The sequence below is a fragment of the Salvelinus alpinus genome, chromosome 2 (genome assembly GCF_045679555.1).
Source record: "Salvelinus alpinus chromosome 2, SLU_Salpinus.1, whole genome shotgun sequence".
NCBI classification, from domain to species: Eukaryota; Metazoa; Chordata; class Actinopteri; order Salmoniformes; family Salmonidae; genus Salvelinus; species Salvelinus alpinus.
Genome location: NC_092087.1, coordinates 130,940,981 through 130,968,402, shown reverse-complemented (window position 1 = coordinate 130,968,402; position 27,422 = coordinate 130,940,981). Strand labels below are relative to the sequence as shown.

General features: G+C 40.3%; 1 protein-coding gene across 1 annotated transcript; it reads left to right on the top strand.

Moving 5' to 3' along the window:
• The first annotated feature begins 8 nt into the window (after positions 1-8).
• Positions 9-24,262, top strand: LOC139542522 (B-cell receptor CD22-like). Its single transcript, XM_071348063.1, has 11 exons — positions 9-200; positions 355-690; positions 813-1,031; positions 1,747-2,073; positions 2,401-2,655; positions 21,632-21,877; positions 22,028-22,291; positions 22,503-22,593; positions 23,542-23,599; positions 23,955-24,035; positions 24,239-24,262. The coding sequence occupies exons 2-11, from the start codon at positions 402-404 to the stop codon at positions 24,260-24,262; spliced, it is 1,854 nt and encodes a 617-aa protein (XP_071204164.1). The 5' UTR covers positions 9-200; positions 355-401.
• The last annotated feature ends 3,160 nt before the right edge of the window (positions 24,263-27,422 follow it).

Sequence of the window (27,422 nt, the reverse complement as noted above, 5' to 3'; positions counted from 1 at the left end):
TCCTTCACATTGGTCAAAGAGGAAGACACTGACCTGTAGAACCACCAGCTGTCCTCTGACTGGTAACCCCACCTACACCTGGTACAAGAACGGACAGATAGTAACTGTGAAGACTTCCACCTATTCAGTCCTCCCTAATGATAAGGACAGCTACTCTTGTGCTGTAAAAGGCCATGAGGATCTCCACTCTCCTGCAGTGTGTGAGTATGAATTCAACTCAGTATTCTAGTATAACTTTTCAGATATAATTATTCTGTCTGCTAAACAGCTTCAGAGTTGTCTAACAAAACTGTATCACACGATTACTGAAGCTCAATATTCTACTGTGTAAATAATGCCCTCTTTATGTTTCAGGTGTTCAGGATCAGCGCTGCAGCAGAGTGACTTACACCAAGAGGAGAATGTGTGTCATAAAGGGGTCAACAGTGGACATATCCTGTACTTATGTTAGCTATTATTACACCACATCATCATTCTGGTTTAGAAGTGATAAGTCGACCCCTGAAGACCTAACCACAGACCCAGGGTATACAGGTCGTGTGGAGTATGCTGGAGAGATGGAGAGAGGTCGCTCCACCCTGAGAATCACAAATCTGAGAGAAAAGGACTCAGCTGAGTACAAGTTCATATTTAACACACAGACCTCAAGATGGGGATACAGCTTCCCTGGAACAACTCTGACTGTCACAGGTTACACTGAACAAATGATCATGTTTATACATATATTTCTATTTGATGTTTAATTCTACATTTTTTAAATCCACAATACACTATTGGTTTTATTATGTTATTGTCATTTACTCTGTATTCAGACCTGCAGGTGAAGGTGACTCCTGCCACAGAGGCAGGGAAGAGGACACTGACCTGTAGCACCACCTGTACTCTGACTGACAACCCCACCTACATCTGGTACAAGAACGGTCACAAAGTAAAGGAGGACACTTCCAGCCTGTACTCAGACTCCTTTAGTGATGCAGACAGTTACTCCTGTGCTGTAAAAGGCCATGAGGATCTCCACTCTCCTGCAGTGTGTAAGTGTGGACTTTTACATACAACATTTGTTTCAGGTTGTCAGACAATCATTATTTAATTTGCTGTGAATGTGACATCCACTTCTGCTTTAGGTCCGTCTGCTTTGCCACGCAGTGTTGAACGAGCTTCAAGATATATAATCAAATTCATGAAAATGCAGTCAATGGATGAATTTACTTCTACCAGATACCTTTCATTACGTTTTTGCACTTGTACACCTTTGCACTACTTTTTTGAGCAATGAAGACCCATGAAAAAATAACTACCAAAGTTTAAAAACTACAAAGCTGAGGGGATAGTCACAACCTGGTTACTTTCACAGCATATGATTTTAACATTGTTGATTTTTTGTCCCATTTATATTTGGAGGTGGGTAGCCCCGATTGGCGTCACTCGTTAGTCAGTATGTGTTACAACTGTGCTGGCATGTGGGGTTTTATTTTGTTTGCCTCTTCTTGGGCAAATCTTGTGGGCGCTCATGTCTTTTTGGTTCCAGTTGTTGTTGATAGTCAATTTTCAATGGACACCCCCATGAGTGTCTTTCAGAACCCACTGGTCTCATTTTTGTCTTTGTCAGTGACTCTTTTAATAAATTCCACTTTTGTTTTGGTTACATTTTAGGTTTTCTTGCTGAGGAACGTAACAGCATAAGTGTATACAGTAGATATTGTAATTAAGAATTTTATAAAGGTGTTATATTGTCTTGTATTTCAGGTAAGAAGTGTTGGAGTGTGACTTACACCCATCCGAAGATCTGTGCTTTAAAGGGGTCAACAGTGGACATATCCTGCTCTTACACATATCCCAGTAATCATGAGATCAAAACAGCTTTCTGGTTTACTAAATTGTCTGGTATGGAGGCTGAAGATCTGAGCTCAATGCCAGGGTGTGAGGGTCATATAGAGTACCTTGGGGATAAGAAGAGTAACTGTACCCTGAGAATCACAGACCTGAGATTGAGTGACTCTGCTGGGTACAGGTTCAGATTCATAACATCTGGAGAAAAGTTTACTGGCTCACGTGTCTCCCTGACTGTCACAGGTAATCTGTCACTCATCTCACATCTATGACACATATCTAGATAGCTGTAATGTGAGTGTTGATTTGTATGTATGCTAATGAGTATGTTGTGTTTTAATCTGTTTAATTTATTCTATGGAACCCAGGACTTCCTGGAAAACAGTGGAAATTATTACAGAGTTTACTGTCCTGGCTAACTATATCAAATGAATGACCGTAATACCTTATTAAAAATGCAGTCATACAGACACTGCAGTGTTATGTAACAGGGGAAAAAAACGAATATAATATTTCACATAAGAGGACATATATAGGAGGAGAATAATGATTTGTTTCATTTTATTCTAGATGTTGTGTTGGAGATGGATCCTACATCTGTGTCAGAGAGGGAGAATGTCACACTGACATGTAGAACCAACTGTAGACTGGACCCCATCACAGCCTTCAGGTGGTATAAGAATGGACAGCCTATACCAAACAGCAACACCTACTCTCCTGTCTATAGCCTATTCTCAGTCAGCAGTGAGGATACAGGCAGATACTCCTGTGCTGTAGAAGGCCATGAGGATCTCCCCTCTGCTGAAGAGACTCTCACTGTCACATGTAAGTACATTGGAGGTTTAGATGTCCAGTTTGATATACTGATCATGCTGATACTTGAATTGAAAATAGATTGTTTCCACATAAATATATCTATCAATCAATATTTTAGTGTGTAACATCCTGTCACTCCCTGACCATAGAGAGCCCTCGGTTCTCTATGGTGTTTAGGTCAGAGCGTGACTAGGGGGGTGTTCTAGTCATTTATTTTCTATGTGGCTGGTTTGTATGGTTCCCAATTAGAGGCAGCTGGTAATCGTTGCCTCTAATTGGGGATCATATTTAGGAGGCCCTTTCTCCCACCTGCTTTGTGGGGTATTGTTTTTGAGTGAGTGCATGTTGCACCTCAGTACTGCACGGTCGTTGTTTGTTTCTTGGTTTATTTTAAGTTTCACTAAAAATAAAGATGTGGAACTCCAATCACGCTGCGTCTTGGTCCGTCTCTCCACACGATCGTGACTCATCCATTTCCCTGAATGTGCTTTACCACAATGTCATCATTATTTTTAGTGATTCTGTTTCAGAATTTATTTTGCTCTGAATTAATCATTTATTATAATTTATAAATTATTTCAAACTCACCCGTAAAATGTAAACACAAGTGTTGCTATAAATAAATACAATGTATTTTACACCAGATGGTCCAAGGAACACCTCAGTGTCAGTCAGTCCCTCTGGTGAAATAGTGGAGGACAGTTCAGTGACTCTGACCTGCAGCAGTGATGCCAACCCACCTGTGGACAAATACACCTGGTACAAGAAGAATGGAGCTTCACTGACAGGATCTGAAAACACCTTCCTCATCACCAACATTAACTCTGAGGACAGTGGAGAATACTACTGTGAGGCTGAGAGTATATATGGGAGTCTCAACTCTTCTTCTGTGTCTGTGGACGTTCAGTGTTAGTACACCTAACCTCATCTTTTGATCAGAGGATCACATTTAAATGCATATTTCAATAACAAGTAAAACACTATTTAAAACACTATTGTCACATATTGTCCACCAGATGGCCCAAAGAACACCTCAGTGTCAGTCAGTCCCTCTGGTGAAATAGTGGAGGACAGTTCAGTGACTCTGACCTGCAGCAGTGATGCCAACCCACCTGTGGACAAATACACCTGGTACTTTCAAAATGAGACTTTTCTAAATGGATTTGAACAGATCTACAACATAAGTAAGTTCAAGTCTAAGGACAATGGACATTACCACTGTGAGGCCTGGAATGGAAGAGGATCTAGGAACTCTACAGCTCTGATGATCATTTTACCAGGTGAAGATTCATCTTCAATATTTCAACACAAAATTATGTTACAAACTAATATTAATAATTACACTTTGGCTTATACTGTTTTTTAATTATATATACGTTGAGATGAGATCCCTTAACAAACATTGTATTATTGTCCTGTACTACGTTTATTTTCAGTTTATAACATGCCAGCACTCGTATCATCTACATTATCTTTTAGAGAAACAGTCCTCAGTTCTGACTGCAGCTGTAGGAATCATAGTGGTTGTTCTGGTTCTCATCCTCTGTCTCTCTGGACTCATGTGGTTCAGGTGAGTGATCTTTTAACGATTATTTCACTCTAACACTTTTTATTAACTTAATTTAATCATTGATTGTTTCATTCATTCTTTCAAGAATAAATTCATTAATTAATTTAAAAACAGAAAGAAGGCCTCCAAATCCATCTCTGACACAAGAGACAGAGCAGAGAATGTACAGGTGAGTCTGTTACTATCAGATTATTTGTATTGCTTTGTGGGACATTTCTACTCATTATGTTGTCTGTCCTCTCTCTCCATCAGGGAGACTCTAGTCCAGTGTATGACAACATCTCAGGCATGACCATGACCTCTACTGCAGCACAGACAGCAGCCACCGTCGACCAGGATGACGTTCACTATGCCAGCGTCCACTTCTCTCGCTTCAAAAACCAGGAAGTGCCTCTGTACTCCACCGTCCAAGTGCCTCAGCCCCAGAAAGAGGATGAGGATGTCCAGTACGATGCTGTGAAATTCAACCTCCCAGTGCTGCCAACCGGTGAGCATATTCTGCCAATACAACAACAGTGCCATTTCTAGAATATTGTGAAAACACCACATTAAAATAACAGTGCCATTTCTAGAGCATTGTGATACACCACATTAAAATAACAGAGCCATTTCTAGAGCATTGTGGATACACCACAATAAAATAACAGTGCCATTTCTAGAGCATTGTGATACACCACATTAAAATAACAGAGTCATTTCTAGAGCATTGTGATTCACCACATTAAAATAACAGAGCCATTTCTAGAGCATTGTGATTCACCACATTAAAATAACAGTGCCATTTCTAGAGCATTGTGATTCACCACATTAAAATAACAGAGTCATTTCTAGAGCATTGTGATACACCACATTAAAATAACAGAGCCATTTCTAGAGCATTGTGATACACCACAATAAAGCAGAAGTTGGCTTTTTTACAACCAAATTTCTATTTTATGTAAATACCATGTTATAGAAAGGTCCAGACACCTTTTTTTATGATTTCACTTGTTTTAAAGAAACTTACCCCAAACAGCAATTCACTTCCTCATCCTCGTTGTGCAGTAGAGGCTCTGAAAAACATGAACAAATGCTCCAAAAACACCCAAATACGTATTTTAGAAACAGAAAGCTCTCAGTATAGTGATGCAGGACTTTAGATGGAACAGTTGTACACATTAAATTGTGTCATTCCAAACTTTATCCACAACGTTATATTCCATTGTGTGACTCGTGCTGTTTCCCCGTCCAACTGTTCCATTCTCAGTGTATCATGCTGCTAGAACGGACGAGAAGCATCGTTCAAGTCTCAACAACATGGAACATAACGTTGTGGATTAAGTTCTGAATGACACAACTTCATGTGTACTACATGTAAAGACCTGCATCACTGTAGACTACTTAGAGCTTTTTAGTTTCTAAAAGGTTGTTTGGGGGTGTTTTTGGAGCCACTTACTGAACAACGAGGATGAGGAAGTGAATAGATGCTTGGGGATAGTTTCTCAAAAACAAGTGAATTCACAAAGAAAATCGGACCCTCCTATAACATCCCAGTTACATATGTGTTTAGATTTGGTTGTAAACAAGCTTTATTCTTGATGACAGCTCATTCATATGCTGCTGCTTATTGGACGAGAAGACCATGACATCATTAATAAGCGAAAGAGTTGACCACTAGTGGCCACTAGTGATGTCATTTCCTTACAAACCCAACAATATAATGAGAGAGAGGTGGTTTTGAGGAACTGTTCTGTGTTCCAAATGGAACCCTATTCCCTATTTTGTGCACTCCTTTTCACCAGAGCCATATAGGCCTTGGTCAAAGTAATGCACTATAAAGAGTATATGAAGGTTTTTTGAGGGGACGCAGATTCTGTTTAATTTCTGTTTCTCTCTCTTCAGACCCACGGCAGCACAAGCAGCTGAGGACTCCTCTGCGATCTATAGTAGAGTCAACAAACCCAGAAGACCTGAACACAACAAACCCAGAACCAAGAGGACCTGAACACAACAAACCCAGAAGACCTGAACACAACAAACCCAGAAGACCTGAACACAACAAGTTTGACAGAACCCCTGCATATCTGGACCTGTATAGTCATACTAAGTGTTATAATATTATATCATAATATGCCCTTTAGAAACACTTTGTGTATCCATCTTTCATGCCGGTGGCCCCATTGGGAATTGAACCCACACACCAGGCTCTACCAACACACAGGACTACTGTATTCACACTTAGTTGGAGAGCTGATCTAGGGTCAGCACCATGCTCTACCAACACACAGGACTACTGTATTCACACTTAGTGGGAGTGCTGATCTAGGGTCAGCACCATGCTCTACCAACACACAGGACTACTGTATTCACACTTAGTGGGAGTGCTGATCTAGGGTCAGCACCATGCTCTACCAACACACAGGACTACTGTATTCACACTTAGTTGGAGAGCTGATCTAGGGTCAGCACCATGCTCTACCAACACACAGGACTACTGTATTCACACTTAGTTGGAGAGCTGATCTAGGGTCAGCACCATGCTCTACCAACTGAGACACAGGACTACTGTATTCACACTTAGTTGGAGAGCTGATCTAGGGTCAGCACCATGCTCTACCAACTGAGACACAGTACTACTGTATTCACACTTAGTTGGAGAGCTGATCTAGGGTCAGTTTTACCTTTTAAACTATGATGAATAAGAGGGGGAACCTTGTAAATAATTATGTTAAACATTTTTCCATTCATTTTTTAAGTAACATGGAACAGAATCTGAACACAATAACTTTGCTTTGTATTTCTGAAATAGCCTCGATGTCCAGTTATATTTTATATGAAGGCTGAGAACATTATAAATATATGTTTTAATTTCTTCTTGATGTTCGTTCACAGGAACAATATGTCTATTCTACAGTCCTGTACTATTCTATTACAGTATACAGTTCTGTACTATTACAGTATACAGTACTATACTATTCTATTACATTCTACAGTACTATTACATTCTACAGTAATATTATATTACATTCTACAGTAATATTCTGTTACATTCTACAGGCCTGTATAGTACTATTATGTTACATTCTACATTACTGTACTATTCTATTACATTCTACAGTACTATTCTATTACATTATACAGTCCTGTACTATTATGTTACATTCTACACTACTGTACTATTCTATTACTGTACATTCTACAGTACTATTCTATTGCAGTATACTGTACTATTCTATTACGTTATACAGTCATTCTATTACAGTACTGTACTATTACAGTATACAGTACTATTCTATTACAGTACTGTACTATTCTATTACATTATACAGTACTGTATTATTATATTACAGTACTGTAAGATGATACACATAATATATGTTTATTTGATATTTTCATATACATTTATTATTGGTTTTATGACAAAGTGATGGTAATATTTTGCCTCAATGTTCTGATGCAACGTTTATCACTTTGTAGTGTCATTGACTGTCTGTGATGACATGCTATTTTATTAAATCGATTACCTAACGTTTAATTGATTACGTGATTTAATTAAATCATGCAACAATTAACTCACTAATAACCTGGGGCACCACGGAAAATTTTATTTGAAGGAGTTCTGTCTTCCGAATTAACTCTTACAGGTCTAAAAATCTCTTACATTTCAGTCATCAATTATTCTTTACCTCATTCAGTCTCACCTGAACGTCTTAAAATTATTGGTTATCCGCACGAACTCTGGTTTCCATAATGAATCAGAAATATACAAATTGGCTTATTTTTTTATTTATTTAGTAAATAAATAATCACACAGAATTACATAAACAGTAGATATTGGTTACTAACAATGATAGAAAAGTCCCTAGTGGACTAAGCCGATATGACGGCTTGGTAGTCAAAGGAAAGGGGCAGGAAAGACTAAATGGATTCACTACACACAGTCTATAATTATATTAATTGAAATGCTAATCCTTTGCACATGACCGGCCGCTCATTCAAGAATAATTGCAATGTTTATATATATATATATATATATATATATATATATATACAGTATATATATATATTGATGCCCCTATGTCATTGTCATCTTCTCTGTTTGAATCCTCGATCTTCCTGTAGGGTTCCTCACAGTCTCATTTTGTCCAACTAGTAGTTAAAGAATAAATTACATTATTGTATAGTGAGAATGTGATGTCATATAGAATGAGTGCTATGGTCTCCAATATGGTGCGGCTCTTGAGTCCCTAACTGTTGTCTGACCTTCCCAGGTAGAGGTGTCTCTTTTGGGGGGCAGAGATGGGCTAGAGGTGGATGAGAGAGTGGAGACCCATGGAGGTGTACCTATTGCCCACCTAACTGTTGTCTGATTTTTTAAAACACTTTGTGGAAAACACAGGATGTAGACGTATCTAACCCTGGGGCCTGGATCCAATTAGAAACCGTGCTAAAGCATTTAAAAGTCATTTCCATTTGAGCCAACATCTGCTGTGTTTACCTTGAATGTGATCTCCACTAACGCAGGAACTCTGCCTTTAAATAAACGTATTGTCTACAAGCACATTAGAATTGAATCAAGGCCCACAGTGGATTCAGAAAGTATTCAGACACCTTGACTTTTTCCACATTTTGTTAAGTTACAGCCTTATTCTAAAATGGATGAAATTATTTTTTCCCCCCTCAATCGACACACAAAACCCATTAAAGACAAAGCAAAAACACATGTAATTTTTTTTTGCAAATGTATAATTTTTTTTTACTGAAATATCACGTTTACATAAGTATTCAGACCTGTGGTTAGTTCTGTTACCTGGAATAAGTTGTCGACATGCTCCATGGGTAAATTGTTCCGCATACAGGGGTACGTTTTTTATATTAAACCAAGTAAGTTGACTGAACACATTCTCATTTACAGCAACGACCTGGGGAATAGTTACAGGGAGAGGAGGCGGATGAATCAGCCAATTGGAAGCTGGGGATGATTAGGTGACCGTGATGGTATGAGGGCGAGGTTGGGAATTTAGCCAGTACACCTGGGTTAACACCCCTACTCTTATGATAAGTGGCATGGGATCTTTAGTGACCAGAGAGTCAGGACACCCGTTTAGCATCCCATCTGAAAGACGGCACCCTACACAGGGCAATGTCCCCAATCACTGCCCTGGGACATTGGGATATTTTTTTAGAACAGAGGAAAGAGTGCCTCCTACTGGCCCTCCAAAACCACTTCCAGCAGCATCTGGTCTCCCATCCAGGGACCAACCCTGCTTAGAATCAATCCAGCAGTGGGATGCAGGGTGGTATGATGCTGACAAACACATTCCCATCATACTGTATCATAGATGGAGTGCATGATATCAGTCATCCCCTGGAACGAACACCCCCCCCCGGTCAAAAGTATTGCACCATATAGCGATTAGGGTGCCATTTGAGACAGAAACAGTGTAACAGAATATGACATTGACATGTTGTACCAATACATACATCAGTTTGTAGCAGTGTTGTTAGAGAGAGGTAAAGAGAAAGGTTTTATGTTCGGGCGCCAGACAGGTATTAACCTGTTGAACTGAAAAGAGTAGAATAGATAGAGAACCACTACCAGACAGGTATTAACCTGTTGAACTGAAAAGAGTAGAATAGATAGAGAACCACTACCAGACAGGTATTAACCTGTTGAACTGAAAAGAGTAGGATAGATAGAGAACCAGTACCAGACAGGTATTAACCTGCTGAACTGAAAAGAGTAGGATAGATAGAGAACCACTACCAGACAGGTATTAACCTGCTGAACTGAAAAGAGTAGGATAGATAGAGAACCACTACCAGACAGGTATTAACCCTGTTGAACTGAAAAGAGTAGGATAGATAGAGAACCACTACCAGACAGGTATTAACCTGCTGAACTGAAAAGAGTAGAATAGATAGAGAACCACTACCAGACAGGTATTAACCTGCTGAACTGAAAAGAGTAGGATAGATAGAGAACCACTACCAGACAGGTATTAACCTGCTGAACTGAAAAGAGTAGGATAGATAGAGAACCAGTACCAGACAGGTATTAACCTGCTGAACTGAAAAGAGTAGGATAGATAGAGAACCACTACCAGACAGGTATTAACCTGCTGAACTGAAAAGAGTAGGATAGATAGAGAACCACTACCAGACAGGTATTAACCTGCTGAACTGAAAAGAGTAGGATAGATAGAGAACCAGTACCAGACAGGTATTAACCTGTTGAACTGAAAAGAGTAGGATAGATAGAGAACCAGTACCAGACAGGTATTAACCTGTTGAACTGAAAAGAGTAGAATAGATAGAGAACCAGTACCAGACAGGTATTAACCTGTTGAACTGAAAAGAGTAGAATAGATAGAGAACCACTACCAGACAGGTATTAACCTGCTGAACTGAAAAGAGTAGGATAGATAGAGAACCACTACCAGACAGGTATTAACCTGCTGAACTGAAAAGAGTAGGATAGATAGAGAACCAGTACCAGACAGGTATTAACCTGCTGAACTGAAAAGAGTAGGATAGATAGAGAACCACTACCAGACAGGTATTAACCTGCTGAACTGAAAAGAGTAGGATAGATAGAGAACCACTACCAGACACATTAGCAGAAGAGACTGCCTATAGGGTAGCCTGTTGGCCAGATAGCCAGTGGGGAGAAAGGAGAAGACAAGTCACAGCACAGGGGTAACCTAACCAATAATAACTCATACAAGATTAATGGCAAAGCAATTCAAAGTCAACTTCCTAGAAACAATGGACAAGAAAGAACGCAGTCATAAAACTTAGAGAATTTGCAATATTCTGTATTACCTCCAAGTGGAGGAGGGAGGGGGTATGAATGGGTGTGTAGGTGTGTTCATAGACAACAAAAGGACTTAAACATTTCCAGATGTCAGTTGTTCCACACAAAATCAATAAAGTTCAAAACACTCAGCAACCTCCCTTTAACTAAAATGTCAAACAGTCCTAAAGTGCATTATTAGTTCACTGAAGGCTCTGAACATGAAGAGAGAGCAGCACTAAGAGAGAATATATTTCACTGAAGAAGGAGATAGAAAGAGAGATGGGCTTAGCTGTTGTGTCCAGGCTTGAACGTGTATTTGTCCGTCCGACACAATCCTCGGTTGTTCGTTTGACAAAAGCTTGCAACAATGTTGCTAGTAATCGATGAGATCAGAGGCCAGAACGCTTCCAACTCGTCAGGAGTAGCGCGACAACAACAGTGATCACACTTAGAAATGTTATAAACTAAGCAAGCTGAAACCAAACAAGACGTAAGCGGAGTTGAACACACCCGTCAAAACTGCCCAGCCAATCGAGAGCTCCGACACTGAGCCGGAAGAGCCGTCTTGATTTCCTCCTTCCTGACTGCTGCTGCGCTCTTAAAGTGCACGGTGAAGACTCCATGCAGGATTTCGCTACAAGTGTTTGTGTGCTTATTAAATGTGACTTTGTCAAGTACTAGACAGTGTTGTTTTTCACCATTCTATCTGATTCATTTCCAGTTTGTAATGTTGTTATTATCCCAACATTATTGAGGACATTCATATCTGACGGCTGCAGTAATGTTGAGATGCCAGTAGGTGGAGCTCTAGTCTAGAACACTGGAACCTTCAGTACCACTTTGATGCAGCTGATGAGGAGTGTAAACTGAATGTGTTTGTAGAATAGAATGAATGACATCATGGAACTGACCAAATGTAAATGGAACTTTGACCTGTTCCATGTAGAACTCAGAGGGAGGCTATAGTAAAATAGTAGGCTATAGTAACATGATTCTGTATTTAGTCAATATAATACATTGTAAATGGGCTACGTTTAAAACAATGTAAGCCCCGTACTCAAATGAAGAAAGGCAACTAGATATGCAGTCTGTTGTACATTTTCTTTTGAAATACAGTAACCTCCCCTTTCTATGTGCTGGTCTGGTCCTCATGCATGTTAATGACTTTAAGAGGAAGGAAGTTCTGCATCAGCTACTTGTGTCTTAACTACTTTAAATATGTATCAACCACAGAACACACACTTAATGTCAGTTTCCATGCACTACCAGTAAGTTGACTCATTGTACAAGACCTCTCCCCTTCACTTCACTCTGTAAGTACTCTTGACAATATCTTGAAATATAGTTTTTGGTCATTTGTTATTAGTCATTAGTAATGTACTTGAGGGTAATGTATTTTTTTACTTCTTGTTATGTTTTGACCTGTGTTTTGGTTGTTACTTCAGGGCCAGTATTCAGCAAGTGTGACATTGTCCCCCATTATTGATTTAGGAACAGGGCCCCCAGTACATATAATTATTATATAAAAGGTGTGTATGTGTGTGTGTGTGTGTGTGTGTGTGTGTGTGTGTGTGTGTGTGTGTGTGTGTGTGTGTGTGTGTGTGTGTGTGTGTGTGTGTGTGTGTGTGTGTGTGTGTGTGTGTGTGTGTGTGTGTGTGTGTGTGTGTGTGAGTGTGTGAGTGAGTGAGTGAGTGAGTGAGTGAGTGAAGGAGTGAGTGAGTGAAGGAGTGAGTGAGTGAGTGAGTGAATGAGTGAGTGAGTGAGTGAGTGAGTGAGTGAGTGAGTGAGTGAGTGAGTGAGTGAGTGAATTTTTCCTCCTATTTTTGGGGTTCTGAGAATAAAACAGCTTCAGAACGATCAATGTAGAAATATGTGTTTACAGTTCTACTGTAGTTGTTGTTGTTGATGATGTTGATCTATAGTGCAATAGACAGACAGTATTCACACACACAACCATATACAGAGGAAGGATCTTAAAAATAGTCCTTCAGCAACAGGAAAAGTGTATTATTATGTAGATTTTAATTAAATGTGGTGGTTGACACAGTTTTCATTAGGGAAAATGAAGTCTGACAGTTAAAATTACAAACTTTAGAAACCTTTTTAAGCATTGAATACACTACAAGATTGCAGTTCCTGCTGAGCAGGAAAATTCTCTACAACTAAAGAGTGTATCAAATTAAGATCCTACATCTGTAGCGCAATACAGCACAAAACAATGTGAGCCTGGTTCATTTCCAGTAATGAGGCCCTGTACCCCATTTACAATTTAGACTTCAATGTATCAGGTGGATTTATTCACCAGCTATAGAGTGAGTTGTTGTTTATGTTTCTAAGACTGCAGGGTGGGAGATGCAACAATGGCCTTGAGAAAAGCAGGAAGTGTGTTGGTGGTCTTTCTCTGGTCTGTAGCAGGTATGTTATCCTTCATAATTCTATAATAGTATCCTTAGACATTTCTAAACGCTTACAGATCTTAATGTTATTCTGGTGTGTTCAGTGTTGTCGTCTGTTAGGAATCTCCACTTCACTTTTATAGCTGCATTTCACACCTCAATAAGTGTAGCTGTGGTTTCCATTCACACTCAACTCAGAAACTAGAGACACAAAGTGTGGACAAACCCTACTGTTCGTGTAAGCCAATAGGTAATATCCTTGTGTTGTATGAATGTATCAGTGGTACTGGGTCAGAATGGCTGGAGAGTGACTCACACCAAGAAGAATATCTGTACCTTAATTGGGTCAACAGTGGAGCTGTCCTGCTCTTACATATATCCCAGTGGTCATACAGTCACAACAACCTTCTGGTTCACTAAAAATGATGGTGAGGCTAATCCTGTGAATCTGAGTGATGACCCAGACTACTAAAGTCATATGACGTACCACAGAGATAAGAACAACGATCACACCCTGACAGTCACAGACCTGAGAGAGAAAGACTCAGCTACGTACATGTTCAGCTTTATAACAGATCAGACTGGAGGGAAATATACTGGTGATCCTGGAGTCACTCTGTCTGTAACAGGTAACATTCTATTGTCTGATGTTCTGTTTAATCTTCATTGTCCCTTTAGGTCTGGAAATGGTCTTGATTTGTATTAATCTAATAGAAGTAAGGAGCTGGCGCACACCCAGAGAAACTGATTTAGTTTAGAGGTGCTGACTAACGGAGAATAAACTGGAAGCTATAACAACACACCCAGAGAAACTGATTTAGTGTAGAGGTGCTGACTAACGGAGAATAAACTGGAAGCTATAACAACACACCCAGAGAAACTGATTTAGTGTAGAGGTGCTGACTAACGGAGAATAAACTGGAAGCTATAACAACACACCCAGAGAAACGTATTTAGTGTAGAGGTGCTGACTAACGGAGAATAAATTGGAAGCTATAACAACACACCCAGACAAACTGATTTAGTGTAGAGGTGCTGACTAACGGAGAATAAACTGGAAGCTATAACAACACACCCAGAGAAACTGATTTAGTGTAGAGGTGCTGACTAACGGAGAATAAACTGGAAGCTATAACAACACACCCAGATAAACGTATTTAGTGTAGAGGTGCTGACTAACGGAGAATAAACTGGAAGCTATAACAACACACCCAGAGAAACGTATTTAGTGTAGAGGTGCTGACTAACGGAGAATAAACTGGAAGCTATAACAACACACCCAGAGAAACGTATTTAGTGTAGAGGTGCTGACTAACGGAGAATAAACTGGAAGCTATAACAACACACCCAGATAAACGTATTTAGTGTAGAGGTGCTGACTAACGGAGAATAAACTGGAAGCTATAACAACACACCCAGAGAAACTGATTTAGTGTAGAGGTGCAGACTAACGGAGAATTAACTGGAAGCTATAACAACACACCCAGAGAAACTGATTTAGTGTAGAGGTGCTGACTAACGGAGGATAAACTGGAAGCTATAACAACAAAGAGAGTCACACACTCCATATATATAACCTCCCAGTAATTAATTGGGTAAAAAACACCAACGGTTCTATCAAGGCACAAGGCAAGACCCAAATGCAGACACAGGTGGAAGATGTTTGGAGTATTACAATGTTTATTAATCCAAAGGGGTAGGCAAGAGAATGGTCGTGGACAGGCAAAAAGGTCAAAACCAGATCAGAGTCCAGGAGGTACAGAGTGGCAGACAGGCTCATGGTCAAGGCAGGCAGAATGGTCAGGCAGGCGGGTACAAAGTCCAGAAACAGGTAAGGGTCAAAACCGGGATGGACTAGATAAAGGAGAATGCAAAAAACAGGAGAACGGGAAAAACGCTGGTTGACTTAGAAACATGCAAGACTAACTGACACAGAGAGACAGGAAACACAGGGATAAATACACTGGGGAAAAAAGCGACACCAAGAGGGGGTGGAGACAAACACAAGGACAGGTGAAACAGATCAGGGCGTCACAGTTTCAACATCACCTTCTTCAGGATACTGACCTGTACATTTATTACAGCATGTGATGACAATAGACAAGTGATTCAGGTTGATGTTGTCTACTCCAGACCTGCAGGTGAAGGTGACTCCTTATTCACAGATTCCAACATGGAGGATACTGACCTGTAGCACCATCAGCTGTCCTCTGACTGGTAACCCCACCTACACCTGGTACAGGAATGGACAGGTTCTAACTGAGGACACTTTACCCTACTCAGTCTACCCTTATGCTGTAGACAGCTACTCCTGTGCTGTAAAAGGCCATGAGGATCTCCACTCTCCTGCAGTCTGTGGGTATGGATTCTATTATGTGGATTCTACTCAATACTCTAGTATAACTTTTCAAGTTTAAAACATCTGTCTGCTAAACAGTCCTCAGACATAACTGTTAACATAACTGTAACACAGGATGGCTGAACTACTTTGGATTACTGCAGCTCATGATTCCACTGTCTAAATAATGCCCTCTTGTCATCATGTTTCAGGTGTTCAGGGTCAGAGCTGCAACAGAGTGACTTACACCAAGAGAACAATCTGTGTCTGTGTATCTGTGTCTGTGTTGGTTTCATTTTGTAATATGAGAACTGTTAGCATTTCTAGAAATAACTGAGAATATAATCCAGTTGTCCTCTTGTTATGTCACTGTGTTTCAGGTGTTCAGGATCAGAGCTGCAGCAGAGTGACTTACACCAAGAGGAGAATCTGTGTCTTGAAGGGGTCAACAGTGGATAGCTCCTGTACTTATGTTGGTTATTATTCCACCACATCAAAATTCTGGTTTAGAAGTGATAAGTCGATCGCTGAAGACCTAACCACAGACCTAAGGTATGCAGGTCGTGTGGAATACACTGGAACATACAAAGGTCCCTTCACCCTGAGAATCACAGATCTGAGAGAGGAGGACTCAGCTGAGTGTCACAACTTTGAATGGGGCCATAGTTTCCCAGGAACAAGTCTGACTGTCACAGGTAATACTACACTGTATGATACAACTGTAAATCATATTGAATTACAGGAGAAAATAAATTAACCATCATGTTAACACATGATATAGAGGTAATACTACACATACAGAACAATATGATATACTGGTAATACTACACTTACAGAACATTATGATATACTGGTAATACTACACTTACAGAACATGATGATATACTGGTAATACTACACTTACAGAACATTATGATATACTGGTAAAACTACACTTACAGAACATTATGATATACTGGTAAAACTACACTTACAGAACATGATGATATACTGGTAATACTACACTTACATAACATTATGATATACTGGTAATACTACACTTACAGAACATAATGATATACTGGTAATACTACACTTACAGAACATTATGATATACTGGTAATACTACACTTACAGAACATAATGATATACTGGTAATACTACACTTACAGAACATTATGATATACTGGTAATACTACACATACAGAACATTATGATATACTGGTAATACTACACACACAGAACATTATGATATACTGGTAATACTACAATTACAGAACATGATGATATACTGGTAGTACTACACTTACAGAACATTATGATATACTGGTAATACTACACTTACAGAACATTATGATATACTGGTAATAGTACACTTACAGCACATTATGATATACTGGTAATACTACACTTACAGCACATTTTGATATACTGGTAATACTACACTTACAGAACATTATGATATACTGGTAATACTACACTTACAGAACATTATGATATACTGGTAATACTACACTTACAGAACATTATGATATACTGGTAATACTACCCTTACAGAACATGATGATATACTGGTAATACTACACTTACAGAACATTATGATATACTGGTAATACTACACGTACAGTACATTATGATATACTGGTAATACTACACTTACAGTGCATTATGATACACTGGTAATACTACACTTACAGTACATTATGATATATTGGTAATACTACACTTACAGAACATTATGATAAACTGGTTATACTACACTTACAGAACATTATGATATACTGGTAATACTACACATACAGAACATTATGATATACTGGTAGTACTACACTTACAGAACATTATGATATACTGTAACTACTTTATCTCTAGTAGTAGTAGGTGGAAATGATGAGGTTTGTTCTTTTATGTTGTTATTCTCTCTTCATTCAGACCTGCAGGTGAAGGTGACTCCTAGCACAGTGACAGAAGGATCATGGGTGACACTGACATGTAGCACCACCTGTACTCTGACTGAAATCCCCAACCCCACCTACACCTGGTACAAGAATGGAGAATACCTATTTTCTGACTCCTCTCCCCAGTATCAATATTCAGTCAGTGGAGGAGGTTCTGACAGCTACTCCTGTGCTTTAACTTCTACTTGCTACGCATCCCGGATCCGGGAGCACCCCCATCAGTAAAAAAAGCTGACTAGCATAGCCTAGCATAGCGCCACAAGTAAATACTAGCATCTAAATATCATTAAATCACAAGTCCAAGACACCAGATGAAAGATACAGATCTTGTGAATCCAGCCATCATTTCTGATTTTTAAAACGTTTTACAGGGAAGACACAATATGTAAATCTATTAGCTAACCACGATAGCAAAAGACACAACTTTTTTTTCTCCACCATTTTTTTCCTGCATAGGTAGCTATCACAATTTCGACCAAATATAGATATAAATAGCCACTAACCAAGAAACAACTTCATCAAATGACAGTCTGATAACATATTTATTGTATAGCATATGTTTTGTTAGAAAAATGTGCATATTTCAGGTATAAATCACAGTTCTACATTGCAGCTGCAATCTGAAATGGCGTCGATGCAGCCAGAATAATTACAGAGACCAACGTCAAATACCTAATTACTCATCATAAATCATTTCTGAAAAATACACAGCGTACAGCAAATGAAAGCCCAACATCTTGTGAATCCAGCCAATATGTCCGATTTTTTACGTGTTTTACAGCGAAAACACAATATAGCATTATATTAGCTTACCACAATAGCCAGAAACACAACCACATTTACCAGCAGCAAATGTTAGCGATCGTAACAATCCAGCAAAAGATATATAATTGGACTAACCTTGATAAACTTCATCAGATGACAGTCCTGTAACATCATATTACACAATGCATATAGGTTTTGTTCGAAAATGTGCATATTTAGCGGCACAAATCGTGGTTATACAATGTGAACAGTAGCAGCATTTCATGCATTCTGGCCGGCGCCATCTTGGAGAGGCACCTAATCTAATCGATAAATAATCGTAAACTTGACAAAAAAATACAGGTTGGACAGCAATTGAAAGATGCATTAGTTATTAATGCAACCGCTGTGTTAGATTTTTAAAATTAACGTTACTAGACATACAGTGTGCGTTACAGCCAGACCAATGCCGCAATAATGGCGGACAAATTCTTTTACATTTTTCCACATAAATACGGAATAACATCATAAATAGCTCTTACTTTTGGATGAGCTTCCATCAGAATCTTGGGCAAGTGGTCCTTTGTCCAGAATCATCGTTGCTCGGTTGTAGATTGCCGTCTTCAACTTAGGAATTAGCAGCAAACATTAGCCATGTGGCGAAGACGTGCCCAAATGTTCAAAACGCAATACTAAGGAAATTCCGAAAATTGCAATATACTCGCATAAACTGATATAACTCGGTTTAAAATAACTTCGTTATGATGTTTCTAACACCTATATCGAATTAAATTACAGACGGATATATCTAAGGCCGATAACTGAGCGTTTCAAAATGCCATCCTGAGGTCTTGCTTTGCGTCATGACGAACGTCAAAAAGAGAGCTCCCTCCGTTCCTTGTGGCTTTATAAGGTCTGAGATCTACGTAGAAACTCCATTCCAATTCTCATTGGTTACTGACATCCAGGGGAAGGCGCGTGCAGTTCATGTCGACCCATAGGATACATACAGAGCTTTAAACTGATCTGAGAACAGAGCCTCGTTTTCAGACCTTCGCAGTTTCTGTCATGAATTTCGCTGCAGAAAGAGTTCTGTTTCACCCACAGACATAATTCAAACGGTTTTAGAAACTAGAGATTGTTTTCTATCCAATAGTAATAGTAATATGCATATTGTACGAGCAAGAATTGAGTACGAGGCAGTTTAATTTGGGAACGATAAATGGTAACGTTGAAACAGCACCCCCTATATTGAGAAAAGTCCATGAGAAACTCAGCTCTCCTGAAGTGAGTGTGGTGATTTACCTCCAGAGTTTTCCTCTATTATGGTAAACAGACTTGATATTTTCAGTCAATTCAAATTACTGATTTATAAGTAACTATACCTCATTACTATCTAACATGTTAGTACTGAAGACTACTGAGAATCATAAAAATAAGCTAATATCATCACCATCTTCACCATCATCATCATCACTGTCAACATCATCATCATCATCATCATCATCATCCTGTGCTTCATCATTTGTTCCAGATACTTCTTCTCTAAGCTGCATGAGTGTGACCTACACCAGTAGAAGCATCTGTTCCTTGATACCATCAGTGGACCTGCCTTGCACTACTATATATCCCACAGGTTAGACTGGGTTATCTTTAAGTCATGTTCAGCCATTTTGTCAACTACAGAAGGAAACCAGAAAGTGTGTTTTTATTTGCTCTCATTCAGACCTGCAGGTGAAGGTGACTCCTGACACAGAGGCAGAGAAGAGGACACTGACCTGTAGCACCACCTGTACTCTGACTGGTAACCCCACCTACATCTGGTACAAGAACGGACAGTCTCTTCCTCGGTTCACTTCCCAACAACACTCAGTTCTGAAACAAAGAGTTACTCCTGTGCTGTTAAAGGCCATGAGGATCTCCACTCTCCTGCAGTGTGTGAGTCTGGATTCTATTGGGATAATTTGTAGCTAACCTTTCTTTATAACAAAGTAAGGCAACTTGCTAACTTCAAGGTATATGTGAAAAAACGATTTAATGTATTTTCATGTGCTCAGGGTCAAAACTGCTGGAGAGGAGAATCTGTGTCTTGAAGGGCTCCACAGTGGACATATCCTGCTCTTACACTCATCCCACTAGTTATATAGAACAAGGTTCATTCTGGTTTACACAGAAACACCCTGTAGATATCAGTTCATATCCAGAGTATGTAGGTCGTGTGGAGTACAATAGGAACACAGAGAACCACCACACCATTACAATAACAAACCTGACAGAGAAGGACTCGGCTGAATACAAATTCAGAATACGAACAACAGATGAGGGGAGATTTTCTGGTCTTCCTGGTGTGATGTTGACTGTCACAGGTAATAGTCCACCTACATTTAGTACTGTAATCGAACAAGTCTAATCACATGACAAGCCTGTCTGGAGTCTAATATGACTGATGTTTCCTCTTAGATATCCTGTTGGAGATGGATCCTACGTCTGTGTCAGAGGGGGAGAGAGTCACACTGAGATGTAGAACCCAATGTACAGTCGGTCTCAACCCCACCTACATCTGGTACAAGAACAGACAACGTCTGAACAACCCAGTCAGCAGCTATAACAGTCTGATCCTAGACCCAGTCACCAGTTATAACAGTCTGATCCTAGACCCAGTCAGCAGTGAGGATGCAGGGAAGTACTCCTGTGCTGTAGAAGGCTTAGAGAGAATCCTCTCTCCAGAAGAGACTCTCTCTGTCAGATGTGAGTACATGGGGTGTTGATATATCTACAGTGAAAGTCATTGACATCATCTCTCTAATACATGGTTCTACATGTCAGTGTAATATACTAATCTATACTAATTTACATCATCTCTGTAATACATGGTTCTACAAGTCAGTGTAACATACTAATCTATACTAATTTACATCATCTCTGTAATATATGGTTCTACAAGTCAGTGTAACATACTAATCTATACTAATTTACATCATCTCTGTAATACATGATTCTACAAGTCAGTGTAACATACTAATCTATACTAATTTACATCATCTCTGTAATACATGGTTCTACAAGTCAGTGTAATATACTAATCTATACTAATTTACATCATCTCTGTAATACATGGTTCTACATGTCAGTATAATATCCTAATCTATATTAATTTACATCACCTCTTGGTGTCTTACATGGTATATGAGTTCTTATTTGTTCTGTCATCTTCAACACCAGATGGCCCAAAGAACACCTCAGTATCAGTCAGTCCCTCTGGTGAAATAGTGGAGGGCAGTTCAGTGACTCTGACCTGCAGCAGTGATGCCAACCCACCTGTGGACAAATACACCTGGTACAAGACGAATGGAGGCCACTATCAGAGTATCTCCAATCAGAACACAGGACCACAACATGTCTACAACTGTGAGGCCTGGAGTGGGATTAGAAAGGGGAGGTCTGAGTCAATCAACATTGATGTGAAATGTGAGTAAATTACAGCTCAGTATCACATGCGTTCCTGTTTTGTGTAAGTGGATTCTTATTTTTGATAGTCTGGCATCACAGATTTTTATATATGTCATGTGAGGTTGTAATTGCATCTTTATAATCCTCTGACAAATTCTCCTTTACCAGACGCTCCAAGGAACACCTCAGTGTCAGTCAGTCCCTCTGGTGAAATAGTGGAGGGCAGTTCAGTGACTCTGACCTGCAGCAGTGATGCCAACCCACCTGTGGACAAATACACCTGGTACAAGAAGAATGTAACCTCACCAAAAGCATCAGGACAGAGTTACAGCATCACTAACATCATCTCTGAGGACAGAGGAGAATATTACTGTGAGGCACAGAATGGAAGAGGATCTATGAACTCTACAGCTCTGATGATCATTGTAGCAGGTAAAGTTCCATCTTCAATACTTCAATACAAAATGATGTTCAATAAGGAATGATGTTTCAAGGTAATCTTCTCATGGTTTACCTTATTACACTTTGGTTTATAACTTTACATAGGCTTCTATATACAAGTTATGCAGTAATGTCCTGTATTGCTGTATATTCATTTTCACTTCATAATAACATGTTCTCATATCATCCATTTGTCTTTTAGGGAAACAGTCCTCAGTTCTGACTGCAGCTGTAGGAATCATAGTGGTTGTTCTGGTTCTCATCCTCTGTCTCTCTGGACTCATGTGGTTCAGGTGAGTGAAGAAGGGAACATTGATATTTGTATTATTCTTTCACCTTAGACCTCTGATTGGGTACTAACTTCATTAATTCATTCATTCATTAATTCATTTATTGGCCCAATGCCCTTAACCACTAGGCCACCTGGGGTGGCAGGTAGCTTAGTGGTTAGAGCGTTGAACTTGTAACCAAAAGGTAGCAAGATCAAATCCCAGAACTGAAAATATAAAGTTCAGGTGATCTGCCCCTGAACAAGGCAGTTAACCCACTGATCCTAGGCCATCATTGTAAATAAGAGTTTGTTCTTAACCGACTTGCCTAGTTAAATAAAGATAAAGTAAGAAATCTGTTAAAATGTATTAGTAACTTATCCACTTACTTACTTACAGAGCAGAACTCACTCTGTCCCTCATTACAGGAGATGCACAGGAGGAAGTGATGCCACAGCAGACACACAGGTGATTCTATTAGTTACAACAGGGTTTCAGCTGTGTCTTAATGGGGCAACAAACTAAACGTGCCCCCAGGAGGTTATAACTCCGTTTTCATTCATTTACGGTGACATGACAGTCTCTCTCATACTATTTTCATTGTTACCTCTCTCTCTCTCCACAGAGTGTCCGTCCTGACTAACAGTAACATGACAGTCTCTCTCATACTATTTTCATTGTTACCTCTCTCTCTCTCTCCACAGAGTGTCCGTCCTGACTAACAGTGACATCACAGTCTCTCTCATACTATTTTCATTGTTACCTCTTTCTCTCTCCACAGAGTGTCCGTCCTGACTAACAGTGACATGACAGTCTCTTTCATACTATTTTCATTGTTACCTCTCTCTCTCTCCACAGAGTGTCCGTCCGGACTAACAGTGTCACGACAGTCTCTTTCGTACTATTTTCATTGTTACCTCTCTCTCTCTCTCTCTCTCTCTCTCCACAGAGTGTCCGTCCTGACTGTAACAGAGACACGTACACAGCTCTGAACATGAGGACCACGTCCCCTGACTACGACACTCTGGCAGTAAGTCTCTTATCATTCATGTTGATTGTTTGTGAGTGTGTTGGTGTTTTATATTTGAATGTGTTAAGAGAAAATGATGGAAAGACTGGTGTTTCAGAGAACACATGCATTTCCTCTCTCCCTCCCTCTCCTTCTCCTTGTCTCCCGCTCTCTCTCTCTCTCTCTCTCTGTCTCTCTCTCTGTCTCTCTCTCTCTCTCTCTCTGTCTCTGTCTCTGTCTCTGTCTCTGTCTCTCTCTCTCTCTCTCTCTCCCTCTCCCTCCCTCCCTCTCCTTCTCTCCCGCTCTCTCTCTCTCTCCCTCCCTCTCCTTCTCTCCCGCTCTCTCTTTCTCGCTCTCTCTCTCTTTCTGTCCACAGAGTGTCCATCCTGACCCTAACAGTGATACGTACACACCTCTGAACATGAAGACCAGGTCACCAGAGTATGACACCCTGGCAGTAAGTGTGTGTGTGTGTGTGTGTGTGTGTGTGTGTGTGTGTGTGTGTGTGTGTGTGTGTGTGTGTGTGTGTGTGTGTGTGTGTGTGTGTGTGTGTGTGTGTGTGTGTGTGTGTGTGTGTGTGTGTGTGTGTGTGTGTGTGTGTGTGTGTGTGTGCGCATAAAATGTTTAGTGGGAGTGCTACTTCAGTATGTCTTCTTTCAGAATGTGAGGGGAATCTCCCACTGAAGTGAAGCAACACAGAACCTGGACTGAAGAGAAGCACCACAGAACCTGGACTGAAGAGAAGCACCACAGAACCTGGACTGAAGAGAATCACCACAGACCCTGGACTGAAGAGAATCACCACAGATCCTGGACTGAAGAGAATCACCACAGATCCTGGACTGAAGAGAACCACCACAGATCCTGGACTGAAGAGAACCACCACAGATCCTGGACTGAAGAGAATCATCACAGATCCTGGACTGAAGAGAATCACCACAGATCCTGGACTGAAGAGAACCACCACAGATCCTGGACTGAAGAGAACCACCACAGATCCTGGACTGAAGAGAACCACCACAGATCCTGGAATGAAGAGAATCATCACAGATCCTGGACTGAAGAGAATCACCACAGATCCTGGACTGAAGAGACCCACCACAGATCCTGGACTGAAGAGAATCACCACAGATCCTGGACTGAAGAGAATCACCACAGATCCTGGACTGAAGAGAACCACCACAGATCCTGGACTGAAGAGAACCACCACAGATCCTGGACTGAAGAGAACCACCACAGATCCTGGAATGAAGAGAATCATCACAGATCCTGGACTGAAGAGAATCACCACAGATCCTGGGCTGAAGAGAAGCACCACAGAACCTGGACTGAAGAGAATCACCACAGACCCTGGACTGAAGAGAATCCCCACAGATCCTGGACTGAAGAGAACCACCACAGATCCTGGACTGAAGAGAATCACCACAGATCCTGGACTGAAGAGAACCACCACAGATCCTGGACTGAAGAGAACCACCACAGATCCTGGACTGAAGAGAATCATCACAGATCCTGGACTGAAGAGAATCACCACAGATCCTGGACTGAAGAGAACCACCACAGATCCTGGACTGAAGAGAACCACCACAGATCCTGGACTGAAGAGAACCACCACAGATCCTGGAATGAAGAGAATCATCACAGATCCTGGACTGAAGAGAATCACCACAGATCCTGGACTGAAGAGAATCACCACAGATCCTGGACTGAAGAGAATCACCACAGATCCTGGACTGAAGAGAACCACCACAGATCCTGGACTGAAGAGAATCACCACAGATCCTGGACTGAAGAGAATCACCACAGATCCTGGACTGAAGAGAACCACCACAGATCCTGGACTGAAGAGAACCACCACAGATCCTGGACTGAAGAGAACCACCACAGATCCTGGAATGAAGAGAATCACCACAGATCCTGGACTGAAGAGAACCACCACAGATCCTGGACTGAAGAGAATCACCACAGATCCTGGACTGAAGAGACCCACCACAGATCCTGGACTGAAGAGAATCACCACAGATCCTGGACTGAAGCGAATCAGGAGGAAAAAATCTTATTTTCTTGTGTACCAATGTGTTTACTATCTTTAGTTTTATTTAGATCTTTTTCTATGGGATTTTGCCACATACAGATGTTTTATAACATCAATAGTCCTACTTTCCTCAGCAACTAACATTAATAATACTGATAACAGCTTTTTAATATTTTTAGCTCTTGGGTCAAGTTTCTCCTGATGTGTTCAATGATGATTTATTTTGTATTGCTGTCAGACATTATTACTTATTTTATATTACGTAATACCATATTATTACTCATTTTATATTAAGTAATACCATATTGTTCCGTGTCATGATATATTTTTTATATAAAAATACATGTAATCAGTCCATTACATACATTTAAACATTTGCAGTTTTTACTTCTAATTTCCAACATTTTGGTAGGCTATTTGTTAGTCAACTTGTCTATAATTTCTAAATACATGCAGTGGCGACACGTCATTCAAGGCAGCTGGGACAGAGCTCAATCTGTTTTCAGCCCCATGGTTAGCTTTTTATGTTGCTTTTTTGCCTATTTTGACATTAATACGTGTCACATATCAGTTTGCAAACAAAGTTTTTAAAAAAGCATTGAGTTAATAAAGTCGCATACAAACATGGTCTCGTTTTTGCTTTCTTGAGTAAGGCAGCTCCAAAATGCAGGTGTTGCAGCTTAGTGCTTTCTGTGGTGGTGGGGCAGCCAGCATAAAATACGGAGCGTAGGGGTTGGTAATGTTCTCTAGTTGTGCTGTGATTGGCTCAGTGTTCTGTCACTCATGGGGACACTACGTCACCGCAAAATCTACAGGTAGAGCTCGAAATGTCAATCTACTGTCAATCTAATGTCAATCTACTGGCAAATCCTTATCAATCCTTGTCATATGAAATGATGGATAAAACCTGTCAGTGCTCATTGGCCATTGGACATAAACATTACACAACAAGTTGGAAATCACAAATTCAACAATCAGTGCTAAGGCAGCACTGCAGGCCCGGGTTTGATCCCGGACCGTTACAGCCGGCTTTGACCGGGAGACCTATGAGGCGGAGCACAATTGGCCCAGGGTCATCTGGGTTAGTGGAGGGTTTAGCCGGCCGGGATGTCCTTGTCTCATCATGCTCTAGTAACTCCTTGTGGCCTGGCGCCTGCAAGCTGACGTCGGTCGTCAGTTAAACAGTGTTTCCTCCCACACATTGGTGCCTGCTGTTTGTCCTCCTGTCCAGGGGGTGGAGCTGGAGAGCACCAGGCTGGTGATCAGGTACCCAGACCGCTGGATGCAGAGAACCCCTCCCTCTCCTCAGAGGACCAACCCTATAGGCCTCAACATCTCCTCAGCCTCCCAGTACGCCTCCACAGGGTAAGGACATCTGTATTTGTCAAAACATCAGCTATCATTTATAAACATATTTAAGCAGGTTTTTACCAATCAACTCATATATCATACCTCCATAGTGATAGACAGAGGACTCTAGTGCCCAAAAGACAGTTTTAGCATTGGCAGCACCTTTGAGGACTTTCACTTTCAGGTTTCTCTCTCTCTCTCTCTCTCAATTAAATTAATTTCAAATCAATTCAAAGGGCTTTATTGGCATGGGAAATATATTATTACATTGGAAAAGCAAGGGGAATAGATAATAAACAAAAGTCAAATCAACACAAAAAAAAAATGTACAGTGATCATTACACTCACAACAGCTCCAAATGAGTATAGACATTTCAAATGTCATATTATGTCAATATACAGTTTTGTAACAATGTCTCTCTCCCTCTCTCTCTTCCCCCCTCTCTCTCCCTACACCCC

Coding starts and splice junctions, on each gene's coding strand:
- LOC139542522 (XM_071348063.1), top strand. CDS start 402: ATGTGTGTCATAAAGGGGTCAACAGTGGACATATCCTGTACTTATGTT. Junction 21,878..22,027: donor AATCAACATTGATGTGAAAT/GTGAGTAAATTA, acceptor CTCCTTTACCAG/ACGCTCCAAGGAACACCTCA. Junction 24,036..24,238: donor CAGAGTATGACACCCTGGCA/GTAAGTGTGTGT, acceptor GTCTTCTTTCAG/AATGTGAGGGGAATCTCCCA.